Source organism: Syzygium oleosum, unplaced genomic scaffold, assembly GCF_021117445.2.
Source record: "Syzygium oleosum isolate NSW1041296 unplaced genomic scaffold, Sole_v2.1 Sole_v2.17, whole genome shotgun sequence".
In the NCBI taxonomy this organism is placed as follows: Eukaryota; Viridiplantae; Streptophyta; class Magnoliopsida; order Myrtales; family Myrtaceae; genus Syzygium; species Syzygium oleosum.
In genome coordinates this window covers 8,730,404-8,742,899 of record NW_026607501.1, presented here as the reverse complement: position 1 = coordinate 8,742,899, position 12,496 = coordinate 8,730,404, and the positions used below count along the sequence as shown (strand labels likewise).

The window sequence follows — 12,496 nt, the reverse complement described above, 5'->3', positions numbered from 1 at the left end:
TTTACAGAGTAGCTTCATCTTCACGTTTAACTTAGTCGGTGCAGACTACTAAGCACCAGCACACGGATACTATGTAGAGCCTAAAACCATAATCTTTCTCTACACAACAAATGACATAATTTAACACAAATTATTCAGCAGGGCAGGATAAGAAAGGAAAAATCACTTTCAGAAGTTCATCAGCTGTTCGAAGATGTTCATGGCTGACTCTGGCAACCCAAGTAGGACATTTTTGCTTTTCCTTTCGTTACCATGAGATAGGAAAAGAATGACTTCCTTCTCAGGCAAAGCCACTGGGCCAGACAGAACAGGCTCTCCCCATCCAAAGTCAGTGGTGTGGAAGGACAGCCAAGACCAATTTGTGATGAGAAGTGTTGCTGCCAGGGATGGTCTTGCTCTTGTTGTTTCAAAGTAGTCTATTGCTGACCTCATGTAGCTGTCCGTGACCATTTCATTTGCATAGTGGACCTTCCTCACTGCAAAAGACAGGGGCCTCTCCAGGAGATCACCGGCACTGCACAGAGAGTTTGTTAACACTATACCATTACCAAAGTAACCCTCAGGCAGCGGAGGCTCAAAGCGAGACCGTCCATCAACTGCAAAGAGGAGCTTCGTTTGTTGGTCAGGCTTCATTTTTAATGCTTTCGTCCGGGCTCTCCACACAAATGCCGACAAGGCTTCAAAAGTCGTGCATCTATCCAGGGCTCCATCTTCCATGGCTTTCTTCTTGAGTTGTTTGAGCTTTTCAGGGTCGAAACAGAATGATCTGTAGTGCATTGCCTCATCTACGTATAGTTTGCCAGTGTTTGAGACATCTTCAATCTGGTCAAATTCGTGATGTGTAAACTCTACCTTAGAAGGATTTCGGGCTTTGAGTATGGTTCTGTCCAGGAAAGGAGGGACTTTTAGAGTCAATCCCCTGGCAGTTTCACCCCAGGAATTCACAAATTCCATGGCAGCAATCCCATCAAACATACAGTGGTTCGCGCATAGCCCCAAAACAAACCCTCCACACTTGAATCTTGTCACCTGCACAACAAAGAGTAGAGTCCATATGAGTTCTGAAGGCGGATTTAACTCTCCAATCCGAGGGGAGGGAACAACAAAAAAGTAGCTAAGATGCAGCGAAAAAACATCAACTAACTGAGCTTCACCTAGGTAAAAAATGCCAGACACATGAATAATGGACGAACATCCATGTATTTTCATTCACCTCTGAAGATTCAACTTACAACTTTTCGACGAAAGAATGATAAGATGAGTGACATCCACTCAAGAAGTTATTATCCAACCTGAGCCACTACGGGAGGTATCTCGAGGATGTTACTGGCACCAGGAATTTCGTAAACCAGCTTTCCAAGAGTCACTGGATCAGGTTTGGTAATATCTCCAATCTCCTCAATGGCACAGTTAGCTTCGGCCTCAACCAAAACAGCACCCTCCCCCGTGCAATTCACTATGAGCTTCCCTTCGGGGCTGATAGTCAGCCTCCCCGAAAGCGGATAGTAGTGAACAAGAACCTCGGATAGACCATTCTTGATGACATCAAAAGCTTCCTCGTTGCCTTTTGAATCGGACTTGAAGCAGTAGATGGTGCGGACAATCACCGCAATGTTCTGGTCGAGGTTTGAGAGGTAGTAGAGGCCCTTCTCAGTCTCCTCAGCGGGGGGAACCAGAATAGCTTCTTGTTTCTCTACGCTGAGTTCAAGGGTGGCGCCATTATTGACAGTAGCCGCCATTAAGATTAGATTCAAAAGCCTGGTCACAACTTCATCAAGTCACGCGTGGTTCTTATAGCAGAGACAAAATTTCTCGTGGACTAATGCAGGGTATATGCACCTCAAATTATAATGAATTTTGTTTTGTTCGTCTCTTCACATCGAATAGACTGGGACTAAACTGGGACCAAACAAGACAAACGAAAAAATCAAGCAAATTTACCTGTGAGATGATCGGAGAGCAGCGGGATGAGCAACAGAGGTGTGCATAATATTCATGTGCTTAAGGAAGACACGAATTATATGAAGAAGAGGCGGCCCAAACTTTTGACTGGCAAACGTGTGGGTAAACAAATGTACCGCCATGAAAGAGACCGGTGATGGGGGCTGTCTTGTACGCAAAGCAGTATTAGATAGGGATTAATGGCAAGGAGGAGGAGAATATCATGAATTTGAGTGTTCTTCAGGAATTACAAAGATGTGGGGTTGACCTTGAAGGAGGGTAGTCGACTGCCACAGGTAAATTATTCCAAAATTAGCATGACATTAACCAAAGAAGAAACCAGGTTCATTTGTTTGGATCCAAACTCACAGGTATAAGTCGTTATCCTTTTGTTAATTACTCCATTTCACAGGAATTGTCCCCCCCCCCTCCCTACGACGTGTCGCATTCATTGATTTCTCGCCACCCCCCACCTTCCCCCTCCCAGTCAAATTAGGTGGTGCCCAAAAAAGACAAACAAGGGGAGTTTAATACCGGAATTAGCACGCAATCCCTACGGCTTGACGTATTGGAAAAGGATTGGTTAGGACTGAACTGGGCTGACGTGAGGCTTCCATGGAATCGGGAATTGCAATCGCTGCGTGCTTAAAAATCGCAGGATCGGAATTGGATATGCCGTAGATAGCGTTCGATGAACCCGAGATGTGAACGGATGGCTCCGAATCAGAAGATAGGTAAACAATTTAAAGCTTGGCTGAACGGAGAATGCTGGCCATGGAGGGCCCGTCGCAGTGTTGGTACCTCTCTTGTAGCGGTGGTCGTCTCTCTATCACTTGAAAATGAAGACCGATGGACCACGGACGGCATTCGGGATTTCGCTACGGTAAAGTGGGTAAAACTCGAAGGAGAAAGAGAAATTACTCTGGGCTCTGTTGATTTACGACGCGGTGATTTTATTGAAAAGGTTCGAAGCCGCGGTATTTATTTCACTTTGTCGGTTGTTCTAGAGTGGTTGCATCGTGGATGATGACGCCTGCTTATCATCTGCGGTTTCTGGGCAGCTTCCCTGTCAATTTGTATAGTTAGAGGTCGATTGTCACCAGGACAATGGAATTAAAGACTGGCAAAATGGTTTTTCAGTGTTTCTTTGGTCTGATACGCTTAGCTTTGGCCGTCCGTTTCAATTGACACACCATCTTTGCATCTGTTGTCCTCCTGATTAGTGATTGTGGACTGCTAAATGCTTGTTCCGAAAGCGTATCTCCCCGAAATGCGACCGACGTGGTCTCTTCTCTGCCTTTGATTCCCTGTATTTCTTCGCCTGTTCAAATAACCAAGCAGGATACGACGTCTCTTTCTTCTTTCACGTTCTATGATTGTGTTTCTTTGTTCTTTCATTCCTTATCAAACAACCCGGGAGAGAATTCCGGAGTCCAATTGACTAGAGCAATGGAACCACTTATCTTCTGCTCTTAGTCTCTCTGTTTGTCTGCTGAGTTCAATATGGAGCATTCCACGTGTTAAATTATGTCTCGATTTTGAGCCCAGAAAGGAAAGTTTACCAATTCAAGTAGATTTCCTATTTTGAATAGGTTTCCTAATTGAATGGTTTCCTAATTGGAGAAGGTTTTCTAAAAAGGGGTTTCCTAATTTGGATCCAATTCTTGCTTATAAATAAGAATGGGATGTTATTGGTGAAGATCATCAAAGATGAGCTTCTACTTGTGAAATACACCCTGAAGATATCCGAGTGTGTTGTAGCTGTCACACCCCGAATACAACCAAAACGGGATCGTAACACGGCCGTCCTTTCACCCAAAGGACGCAGCCTAAACTTAAACAAGACTCGAAAACATCAGAGCTTTCTAAAACCATCAAAAGGATATATACAAATCCAACAAAAAACTATTCCAATAGCTCAACGTCAATATGTACAACGTACCCAAAATCCCACAATCAAAAAGAAATCCTCCGACTAACGCCCGCTCACGCCCTACTTGCGGCCAGCAGAAGAACCTGAAAGGTATGTAAGATAAGGGGTGAGCTACCACGGCTCAGTGAGTAACATATTTCTTCTAAGTGGGTCGAACAATTACTGTGCAATAGCATAAAAATATCACAGCTCATAACTCAAACTCAATGTACAATATAACCAAAAATATCTCAAAGGTATAATAACTTTTCAATAAAAGTCATTCGTATCAGATTTCTCAATAAAAACTCACTTAACAACAATAGCCAATCATCAATGGTCTATCCATTGACTAGTCTCATCACATAACACGTTGATGGTCAATCCATCAACCAATCTCATGCTCGTAATCAAACTATGGTCAAGTTTAACGCCGAGACAAAGGCGACCAAGTTTAACCCTCTTGGCAAGGTCTACCACCTATTATAAGCCGGCGGTTCGGCCCAGAAGGATATCCTGACAGTATGCATACTCCCCCCTCAACGGGTTCTCAACATAGTAATACGAGCAGCAGCAACTTATAACTCAATCTAGAAATCCATAATCAACACCAATAAATCCATTTCACAAAACATTTCACAACAAGAATAGCCCTCGGCTAATCCTCTTCACAAAACCTTTAATATAAGCATTCACAAAAGCTTCATTTCAATAACGTCATCAGACTTTTCAACTCATTTCACAATCGACAAAAGGTAGTAAATGATCGATCCAATTTATGCAGAAAACATGCTCCACTGTATTAAAAATTATATCTCATTATCAAAATATGAATTTGTAAATTCATAGAAGATATAATGTCCCTCACCTGGTAATCCACAACTAACCCATATGTGATACTTGAGCCGACGGTTCCAAAATCCTATCAAACATACGGAAAAACGAATCAAAACCGAGTAATACTTACCCCTAACGCGCGACTCGAATAAGCTAAGGCTAACTAGCCAATAATCCGACACCCACGAGCCTACGACGGCTTGCTCAATGGAAAAAATCTAATGCCAACCACAATGAACAACTCGCGCGCCAAATTTCCACGCGCCATAACTTCCTCCACCGGACTCCGTTTTGCGCGCTCTTATAGTCAAAACGAAACCCATCCAGCATACTATGGATGTCCCAACACAGCGAACCCAAACAACAGCCCAAAAACAACAATCAAAGCCCTGGAAAGTACTGTTCACGAAATTCCAGATTATGCTCTCAACTTCAAAATTTGATTCCGGACAAACCGTAACTCCGAATCGATATCCGTCAAAACGCACAGCCCCACAACACCATAATCTTTCATTTTCATGGATATTTAAGACTTGACAACCCAAAAATTGGACTACGCAGCTCAAATCCACATAACTCTTATTTCCGAGCCCTAATCGAAAAATTATTCCGATAGGCCTAACGAGGGTTGCGAGTACTTACTAGTCGTTGCGTTACTTAGTCGGAACGGCTCGGCGAGGACCCGCGCGCACAAACCCTCCCTTTCTCTTCTTCCCTTTCTCCTCTCCTTTTTCCTTTTCTTCTCCTCTGTTTTTCTCTTCTGTTTTCCCGACCAGCCGCTGCTTCTTCCTTTTATCTTCACTTTTTGACTTTTCTTTTCTTTTCTTTTCTTTTTTTTTTTTCCTTCAGCCTAAGTCTTTTGACCTGGTCAAAAGAAGAGGCAAATATTACAGTAGCCGAGTAAATCTTATGGTAAGATTTGTGTATAATTCCTTCGTGAGATTGAGAGATTATTTCGTGAAGAATTGTGGGGCTAAACGCTACGTGAATTATTGAGTGTAATTGGGGCTTGGTAAATACTTAGAGTATTTGAGTGACTCGAATGTGGTTGTAATCTCTGTTGTATCGCTTGATCTATAATGAAATTTCGTGTGATCTATAATGAAATTTCGTGCTGCTTTCCCCGTGGACATAGGTCACTACGACCGAATCACGTATCTCTGGTGTCCAATTTATTTTTCTTATTCTGTCAATTTTATTGTTCGATCGCTTGGCTTCCGCAATAATTGGTATCAGAGCTCGGCTTGGCTGAGTTGAAGCGAATCGATGGCGACAGAAGAAGGAAAAGTAAAAATCGACAGATTTGATGGGAAGGATTTTAGTTTCTGGAAGATGCAAATTGAGGATTATCCATATCAAATGAAACTGCACTTGCCCCTATCTGGGAGAAGCCAGAGACGATAAAGCAAGTTGACTGGGAATTGCTGGATAGACGAGCTTTGGGTGTTATTCGGCCGACGTTGGCTCGTAGCGTCGCATTTAACATTGTGAAAGAGACGACCACTGCGGTCTGATGGAAGCCCTATCGAACATGTACGAGAAGCTCTACAATCAACAAGGTTTATTTGATGCGACGTCTGTTTAATTTGAAGATGATCGAAGGTGCGTCAGTTGTTGGTCATATTAATGAATTCAATGTGATCGTTAGTCAATTGAGTTCAATTGACATTGACTCTGAAGATAATGTGTGTGCTTTGATTCTATTATCACCATTGCCTGATAGTTGGAATACTATTGTTACAGCTGTTAGTAATTCCTCTAGGTCAACAAGTTTGACGTTTGATGGTGTTCGAGATTTAATTCTAAGTGAGGACATCCGTAGAACAGAATCTGGTGAACATATATCTGCTACTTTAGTAGGTGAAAATAGAGGAAGAACTGGTACACGTGTTAGTAGAAGTAGTGTAAACATGAATAGATGAAATCAGTCTAGAACTGGTGGTGCTGTCTGTTGGAGTTGTGGCAAGATGGGGTATCTTAGAAGGGATTGCTTTAAACTGAAAAACGATATGGGTAAGGGAATTAGAGTTGAAACTACAAATGATGTTGCTGCTATAGCTAATGGTAATTTGGATAGTGCTGATTTTGTCTTGTCTGTCACTGATTATTCATCGTTTGATGGATGGATTAAGGATTCTGATTGTTCTTTTCACGCTACACCAAACAGGAACTAGTTTACTACTTATTGTTGACACCTAAATTTTGGCTAACCATTTAATAATCAGCGCATAGAAAATCATGGATTAATCTCTAACCCCTAAACAAAAATAGTAAAATTAGATTGCATAGTATATAGTTTAGAATCATTTAGTTTAATTACATTTTGTAGGAAAGGGGGTCGAAAATTACAAGGCATAACAGGCCCAAATGAGCGGGATAAGTACAGCGCAAGTGCCATAACTTTTGTACGGAGGACACTTAAGTGCCATAACTTTTTTTTGGCTCACTTGAGTGCCATAACTTTCAAAAAAATGATCACTTAAGTGCCACTTACTAGCTGGTCGTGAGGGCCCCGAACCGCGACTTTTCCGGTCCAATGGTGACCTTGCTGGTGAGGCGAGCACCTCTAGCTTGAAGAGGGGGTGTCGATGAATCATTCCATGGCCTCCGTTCGTCTCGAAATTTCCGTTTTAGCCTCCATTGACGAAGGTAAAAATGCTTCGTAGTCACACATTTATCGAGCCGATTTGTGTGACTACGAAGCATTTTTACCTTCGTCAACGGAGGCTAAAACGGAAATTTTGAGACGAACGGATGCCATAGAATGATTCACCGACACCCCCTCTTCAATCTGGTAGTGCTCGCCTCACCAGGAAGGTCACCATTTGGCTGGACAAGCCGCAGTTTCGGGCCCTCACGACCAACCCCTCTGACAAGCTAGTCGTGAGAGCCTGAAACCACTGCTTTTCCGGTCGAACGGTGACCTTCCCGACGAGGCAAGCACCACCAGCTTGAAGAGGGGGTGTCGATGAATCATTCCATGGCCTCCGTTCATCTCGAAATTTCCGTTTTAGCCTCCGTTGACGAAGGTAAAAATGCTTCGTAGTCACACAATTTATCGAACCGATTTGTGTGACTACGAAGCATTTTTACCTTCGTCAACGGAGGCTAAAACGGAAATTTCGAGATGAACGGAGGCCATGGAATGATTCACCGACACCCCCTCTTCAAGCTGGTGGTGCTCGCCTCACCGGAAAGGTCACCGTTCGACCGGAAAAGTCGCGGTTTCGGGCCCTCACGACCAGCTTGTAAGTGGCACTTAAATAATCATTTTTTTGAAAGTTATGGCACTCAAGTGAGCCAAAAAAAGTTATGGCACTTAAGTGTTCTCCGTACAAAAGTTATGGCACTTGCGCTATACTTACCCCCAAATAAGCTCAACTTAATTATAATTCAGCCTGCTTGAGTTTAATTGCGAATTAGCCTTGGGTTATTAGAGACCATCACATTGGAAAATGGGCTTACCCGCAATAGCAAGATAAACCTAATTTGCACTATAAATAGACCTGAACTCTTCACAATTAGAGGGGGGCCACACAATTGAGAATACACGTATACAAGGGATTTTTATTTAGCAAAAAAAACGTATACAAGGGATTTTTCTTCCTATGCAAAGAGAAGACGTCCACAGGAGAAAACGCCAGAGAGAAGAAGCTATGCCCTCAACGCAGGAGACACGTGACTCTGAGCAAGTAACGCACAAAGTGCTCTCTCTCATCTCCGAGTTCATCGCTGCCGCACAACTTCTAGTCGATTCCTAGCATTCCTGCAGCGATTCCGGTGGACTTCAAGTGGATCTTAGCATCCCACAGCCCATAGTCACCGACGGTAGCCTCCACGACGGCCAATAATTCCCTGTATCGACGAAGCCAGCATTCCCGAGTTGGTCTTAGCGAAGTTCCCTGCGGTAGCTCTGCGATGGACGCCGCAATCCTTGCCGCATTGGACTAGCCCTCAACAGCTATATTGCAGGTTTTAGCCCGGTTGAGCCCTTGTTGCTACATCTCCCTTCGGTTTTGCAGGTTTCCAAAGTCGTAGCGAAACATCATCGTGGAAGTCATCAAGCTGAATCCTCATGGCCAAACCGCACCGAGACCACCGTGCACCATTGCCGGCTGAGCACTACCGTCGTGCATTGCCATCCACAGCTGAGAATCACCACGAGCCGAGCTGCTCCTCGCCGTCCACACCGAAGCACTGCTGCTGGTCTGCCACCGTCGGCCATCCCGTAATCCGTGAGTCCTATCCGAAACTGAGCCCAAATTTGGAAGCTATTTGCTAAATTAGGTAAGAATTCTTATCCAATATTGTTTCGAATATTTAATTCCTGATTTGAGTAACTTAGGTATCTTTGGTGAATTGGTTGCTATTTTTTAATGATGCATGGCATATCCGCAAGATTTTAAAATATACTAAGTTAGGGAATTTTCCTAACTTGACAACGTGCCTGGATGATTATCCGATCTCAACCACGAGATACGATACTCGGCGGCACGAAAAATATTTATTCTATCCATAACCATTTGGATACAATAATAGATTTTATTTTGTTTCTTAACTTAAACGAATAGCCTTCCATCAATATCATTATTGGGTGATAATTTCGTGGTTTGCGCACCCGCATGATCACCCCACATATTAGGAAGTAATAAAATGGATCCAAACTGCTTGCTCAAACATTTTCATGAAAAGAAAAGGTACCAAAAGGGCGTTAGAGTAATTTAGTGTAATCAAGTTCCCGTACTCATAATCTTTGATTCATAGGAATAAAGTATATCTCCCTATACTTTATTTGGGTTTCTAATTGACCCACTGTAAATAGATTAGTGGCGACTCCGAAATGAAAATCATTTGCACGTTAAGAACTTGAACCATAAGTTGCGAATTAGTAGGGCTTGGGAGAGCCCGAGTTAGGCTTAGACTTAATAATTCATTAGCCGAACCCCTAAGTGATCCACACGCCTGCGGGGAGGTAAGGTCGCGACACTTATCAGTGTACGGATAGTAGTAAAGTGCAGTTGGGGAACAATTCTGAATGCGATGTTATAGGTGTTTGTGATGTTAGAATCAGAATGCATGATGGTATTGTGCGGACATTGACTGGAGTGAGGCACGTTCTAGAGTTGAAGAAAAATCCGATTTCCTTGAGTGCCTTGGATTCAACTGGGTGTCGGTATTCTTCACAATATGGAGTTCTAAAGGTTCTTCACGGTGCCGTGGTGATAATGAAAGGAATCAAGCACAATGGCTTGTATGAGCTTCAAGGTGAGATAGTGACGGAATTCGCTGCGAAGACGTCGAATGCATCTATTCGAGAGTCTGAATTATGACATATGCGTTTAGGGCATATTAGCGAGAAAATGTGACATTCGGAAATTTCGTAATAATATGTATATGACGTTGGAAGTTTTCCATGTTCGAAAATGATACTTAGATAATAAAGCTAAGTATTATTTAAGTTAGTGTTCGTGCGGATGCATAGAAATTGTTCTTGGACCATAAATTGCGAGGCGCGAATTCGGGAATGTAATCGTTCCGAGCTCGACGTGTTTAAAATTGTAAATGTTGTTGTGTACGTTAATAGTAGTGCGGTATTAATTAATTTACCGTTGTCTTGGTGATTAGTGGGTAATATTATTAGTTAATTTTTGGTTAAGTAGTGTTAACCATTTTATTAATTTCTAATTGATGTTAAAAAAGGGGGAGATATTCTCACCAAAATATCTCTTCAGACTCTCCTCTCACGTGGCTTATGAAGGAGTAAGCTTGGCCACATGCCACTTGTCCTCTTAAGCCAAGCTTCTTGTTCTAGTTTGACACCTAGCTTTAAACAATCATTTTCCTTGGCCATTACTCCTCCCGATTAAGCCCTTGATGTCTTACACCTAGCCGTGATGGAAAGGAGAAGTGCTACCTGTGAGTGCAATGTATTTGTCCACCTCAATGTCTACTCCTCTGGCTCATTTTCATCATAGTAAATACCGAAGGGAATTTTCATCCAAACCGTAATTCCCTTCTTCACTTTCTACTTTCACCATCATCGATCCAAAATCTACGGGAGAGCTTTAACTTTTGGGTGTTCAGATTTTTGCACAAGGTAAGTGAAGACTCTACAATTAAGTTAGAAGAATCTACTTGTCACTTTTAACTTGGATGGTTGTGATATGCTTATTTGAGGTGTTACAATATTGAGAACGTGATGATCTATGCAATTGCTTGGTTGGTCTCGAGCATGTTCAAATGGATGTGTTTTGTTTCCTTAAAGTGTGTTGAAAACCGGCAAGTACAATGGTTAAAACCGAACGTGTAAATGTCATCTTTGAGGTGATTGTGGAAATTGTCTTGCTAGTTGTATGTATGTTTAAAAAGGGTAGAAAATCGTTTTACTCAAAGTGGAGTATATTAGGTGAGTGTAAATAATGATTTTGTTTACTTATGAAATGAACAGATTTTAAACTCAAATTCTGATTCTATTTACTTCTAAGCTGAACATATTTTAAACTCGAATTTTGATTTTGTTTACTTATGAGCTGAACAGATTCTAAACTTAAATTCTGATTCTGTTTACTTCTGAACTGACCAGATTTTTAGCCTAAAATTCTGGTTCTATCTATTTTTAAAACTGCATAGACTTTACGGTCAGAATTTGGACATGTCTACTTTTAAAACTGCATAGACTTTACGGTCAGAATCTGGACATGTCTACTTTTAAAACTGCACATACTTTATTTTCAAAGTCTAGACATATGTATTTTGAACTCGAGTAGATTTTATTTTCAAAGTCTGGACATATGTGTTTTTGAACTCAAGTAGACTTTATTTTCAAAGTCTGGACATATGTATTTTGAACCCTAGTAGACTTATTTTCAAAGTCTCGACATATGTATTTTGAACCTGAGTAGACTTTATTTCCAAAGTCTGGACTTATGTATTTTGAACCTGAGTAGACTTTATTTTCAAAGTCTGGACATATATATTTTTTACCCCGAGTAGACTTTATTTCCAAAGTCTGGATATATGTATTTTGAACCCGAGTAGACTTTATTTCCAAAGTCTGGACATATGTATTTTGAATCAGAGTAGACTTTATTTCCATGTATTTTGAACCCGAGTAGACTTTATTTTCAAAGTCTGAACATATGTATTTTGAGTCTGAGTAGACTTTATTTTCAAAGTTTGGACATATGTATTTTGAACTCGGGTAGACTCTATTTTCAAAGTCTGGACATATGTATTTTGAACCCGAGTAGACTTTATTTCTAAAGTCTGGACATATGTATTTTGAATCCGAGTATACTTTATTTTCAAAGCCTGGACATATGCATTTTGAACTTGAGTAAACTTTACTTTCAAAGTTTGAATAAAGGTATTTTCTAAATCGAGGAAGTTTTATCTCAAAATTTGGATATGTATACTTTCTGAACTTAAGTAAACTTTAACCTTTTGAGTCTGAACCCGTATTGCTTCATACTTATTTGCTTGAATGATGCATTTCATTGTTTTAAAGAACATGTGATATACAAAAGGTGAGTATATGCATGCAAATGCTTGGTTGTCATGGCTTGCATGAGAATAATATAAAATTCCGCCACCCATAGAATTCAACGGTGGCGATGCCCCGTGTGTCGGGATGCCCCGTTGGTCGGGATGCCCCGGGAGTGTTCAGGAGAAAGAAGTAATAAACCTAACGCATGAGCACGAATGTTTTATATCATATGCTTGTGTCTAAATAAAATTATTGTGAAATGTTGAATTGCTCAGATTTTGTGGCATATCCAGATGGAAAAAGGCATAACATTTATTCAA

General features: G+C 41.4%; 1 protein-coding gene and 1 long non-coding RNA gene across 3 annotated transcripts; both read right to left on the bottom strand.

Annotated features, from left to right (window-relative positions):
* On the bottom strand, window positions 1–2,097 carry LOC115678847 (omega-hydroxypalmitate O-feruloyl transferase-like). The gene is made up of 3 exons (XM_030602311.2): window positions 1,942–2,097; window positions 1,293–1,758; window positions 1–1,029 (listed from the first exon to the last, which is right to left on the bottom strand). Exons 1-3 carry the CDS (start codon window positions 2,082–2,084, stop codon window positions 169–171), a joined length of 1,470 nt encoding a protein of 489 aa, XP_030458171.2. The 5' UTR covers window positions 2,085–2,097; the 3' UTR covers window positions 1–168.
* A 1,606-nt stretch (window positions 2,098–3,703) lies between these two features.
* On the bottom strand, window positions 3,704–5,485 carry LOC115664910 (uncharacterized). Of its 2 annotated transcripts, none has more exons than XR_008818334.1 (4): window positions 5,333–5,484; window positions 4,722–4,775; window positions 3,884–3,957; window positions 3,704–3,770 (listed from the first exon to the last, which is right to left on the bottom strand). It is a non-coding gene; the product is annotated as an uncharacterized LOC115664910 (long non-coding RNA). The 2 variants fall into 2 exon arrangements; XR_008818333.1 differs by having other exon boundaries at window positions 3,705–3,806; window positions 5,333–5,485.
* Between the last annotated feature and the right edge of the window lie 7,011 nt (window positions 5,486–12,496).

Coding starts and splice junctions, on each gene's coding strand:
- LOC115678847 (XM_030602311.2), bottom strand. CDS start 2,084: ATGGCGGTACATTTGTTTACCCACACGTTTGCCAGTCAAAAGTTTGGG. Junction 1,759..1,941: donor GCTCTCCGATCATCTCACAG/GTAAATTTGCTT, acceptor AGTTGTGACCAG/GCTTTTGAATCTAATCTTAA. Junction 1,030..1,292: donor TACCTCCCGTAGTGGCTCAG/GTTGGATAATAA, acceptor TTTGTTGTGCAG/GTGACAAGATTCAAGTGTGG.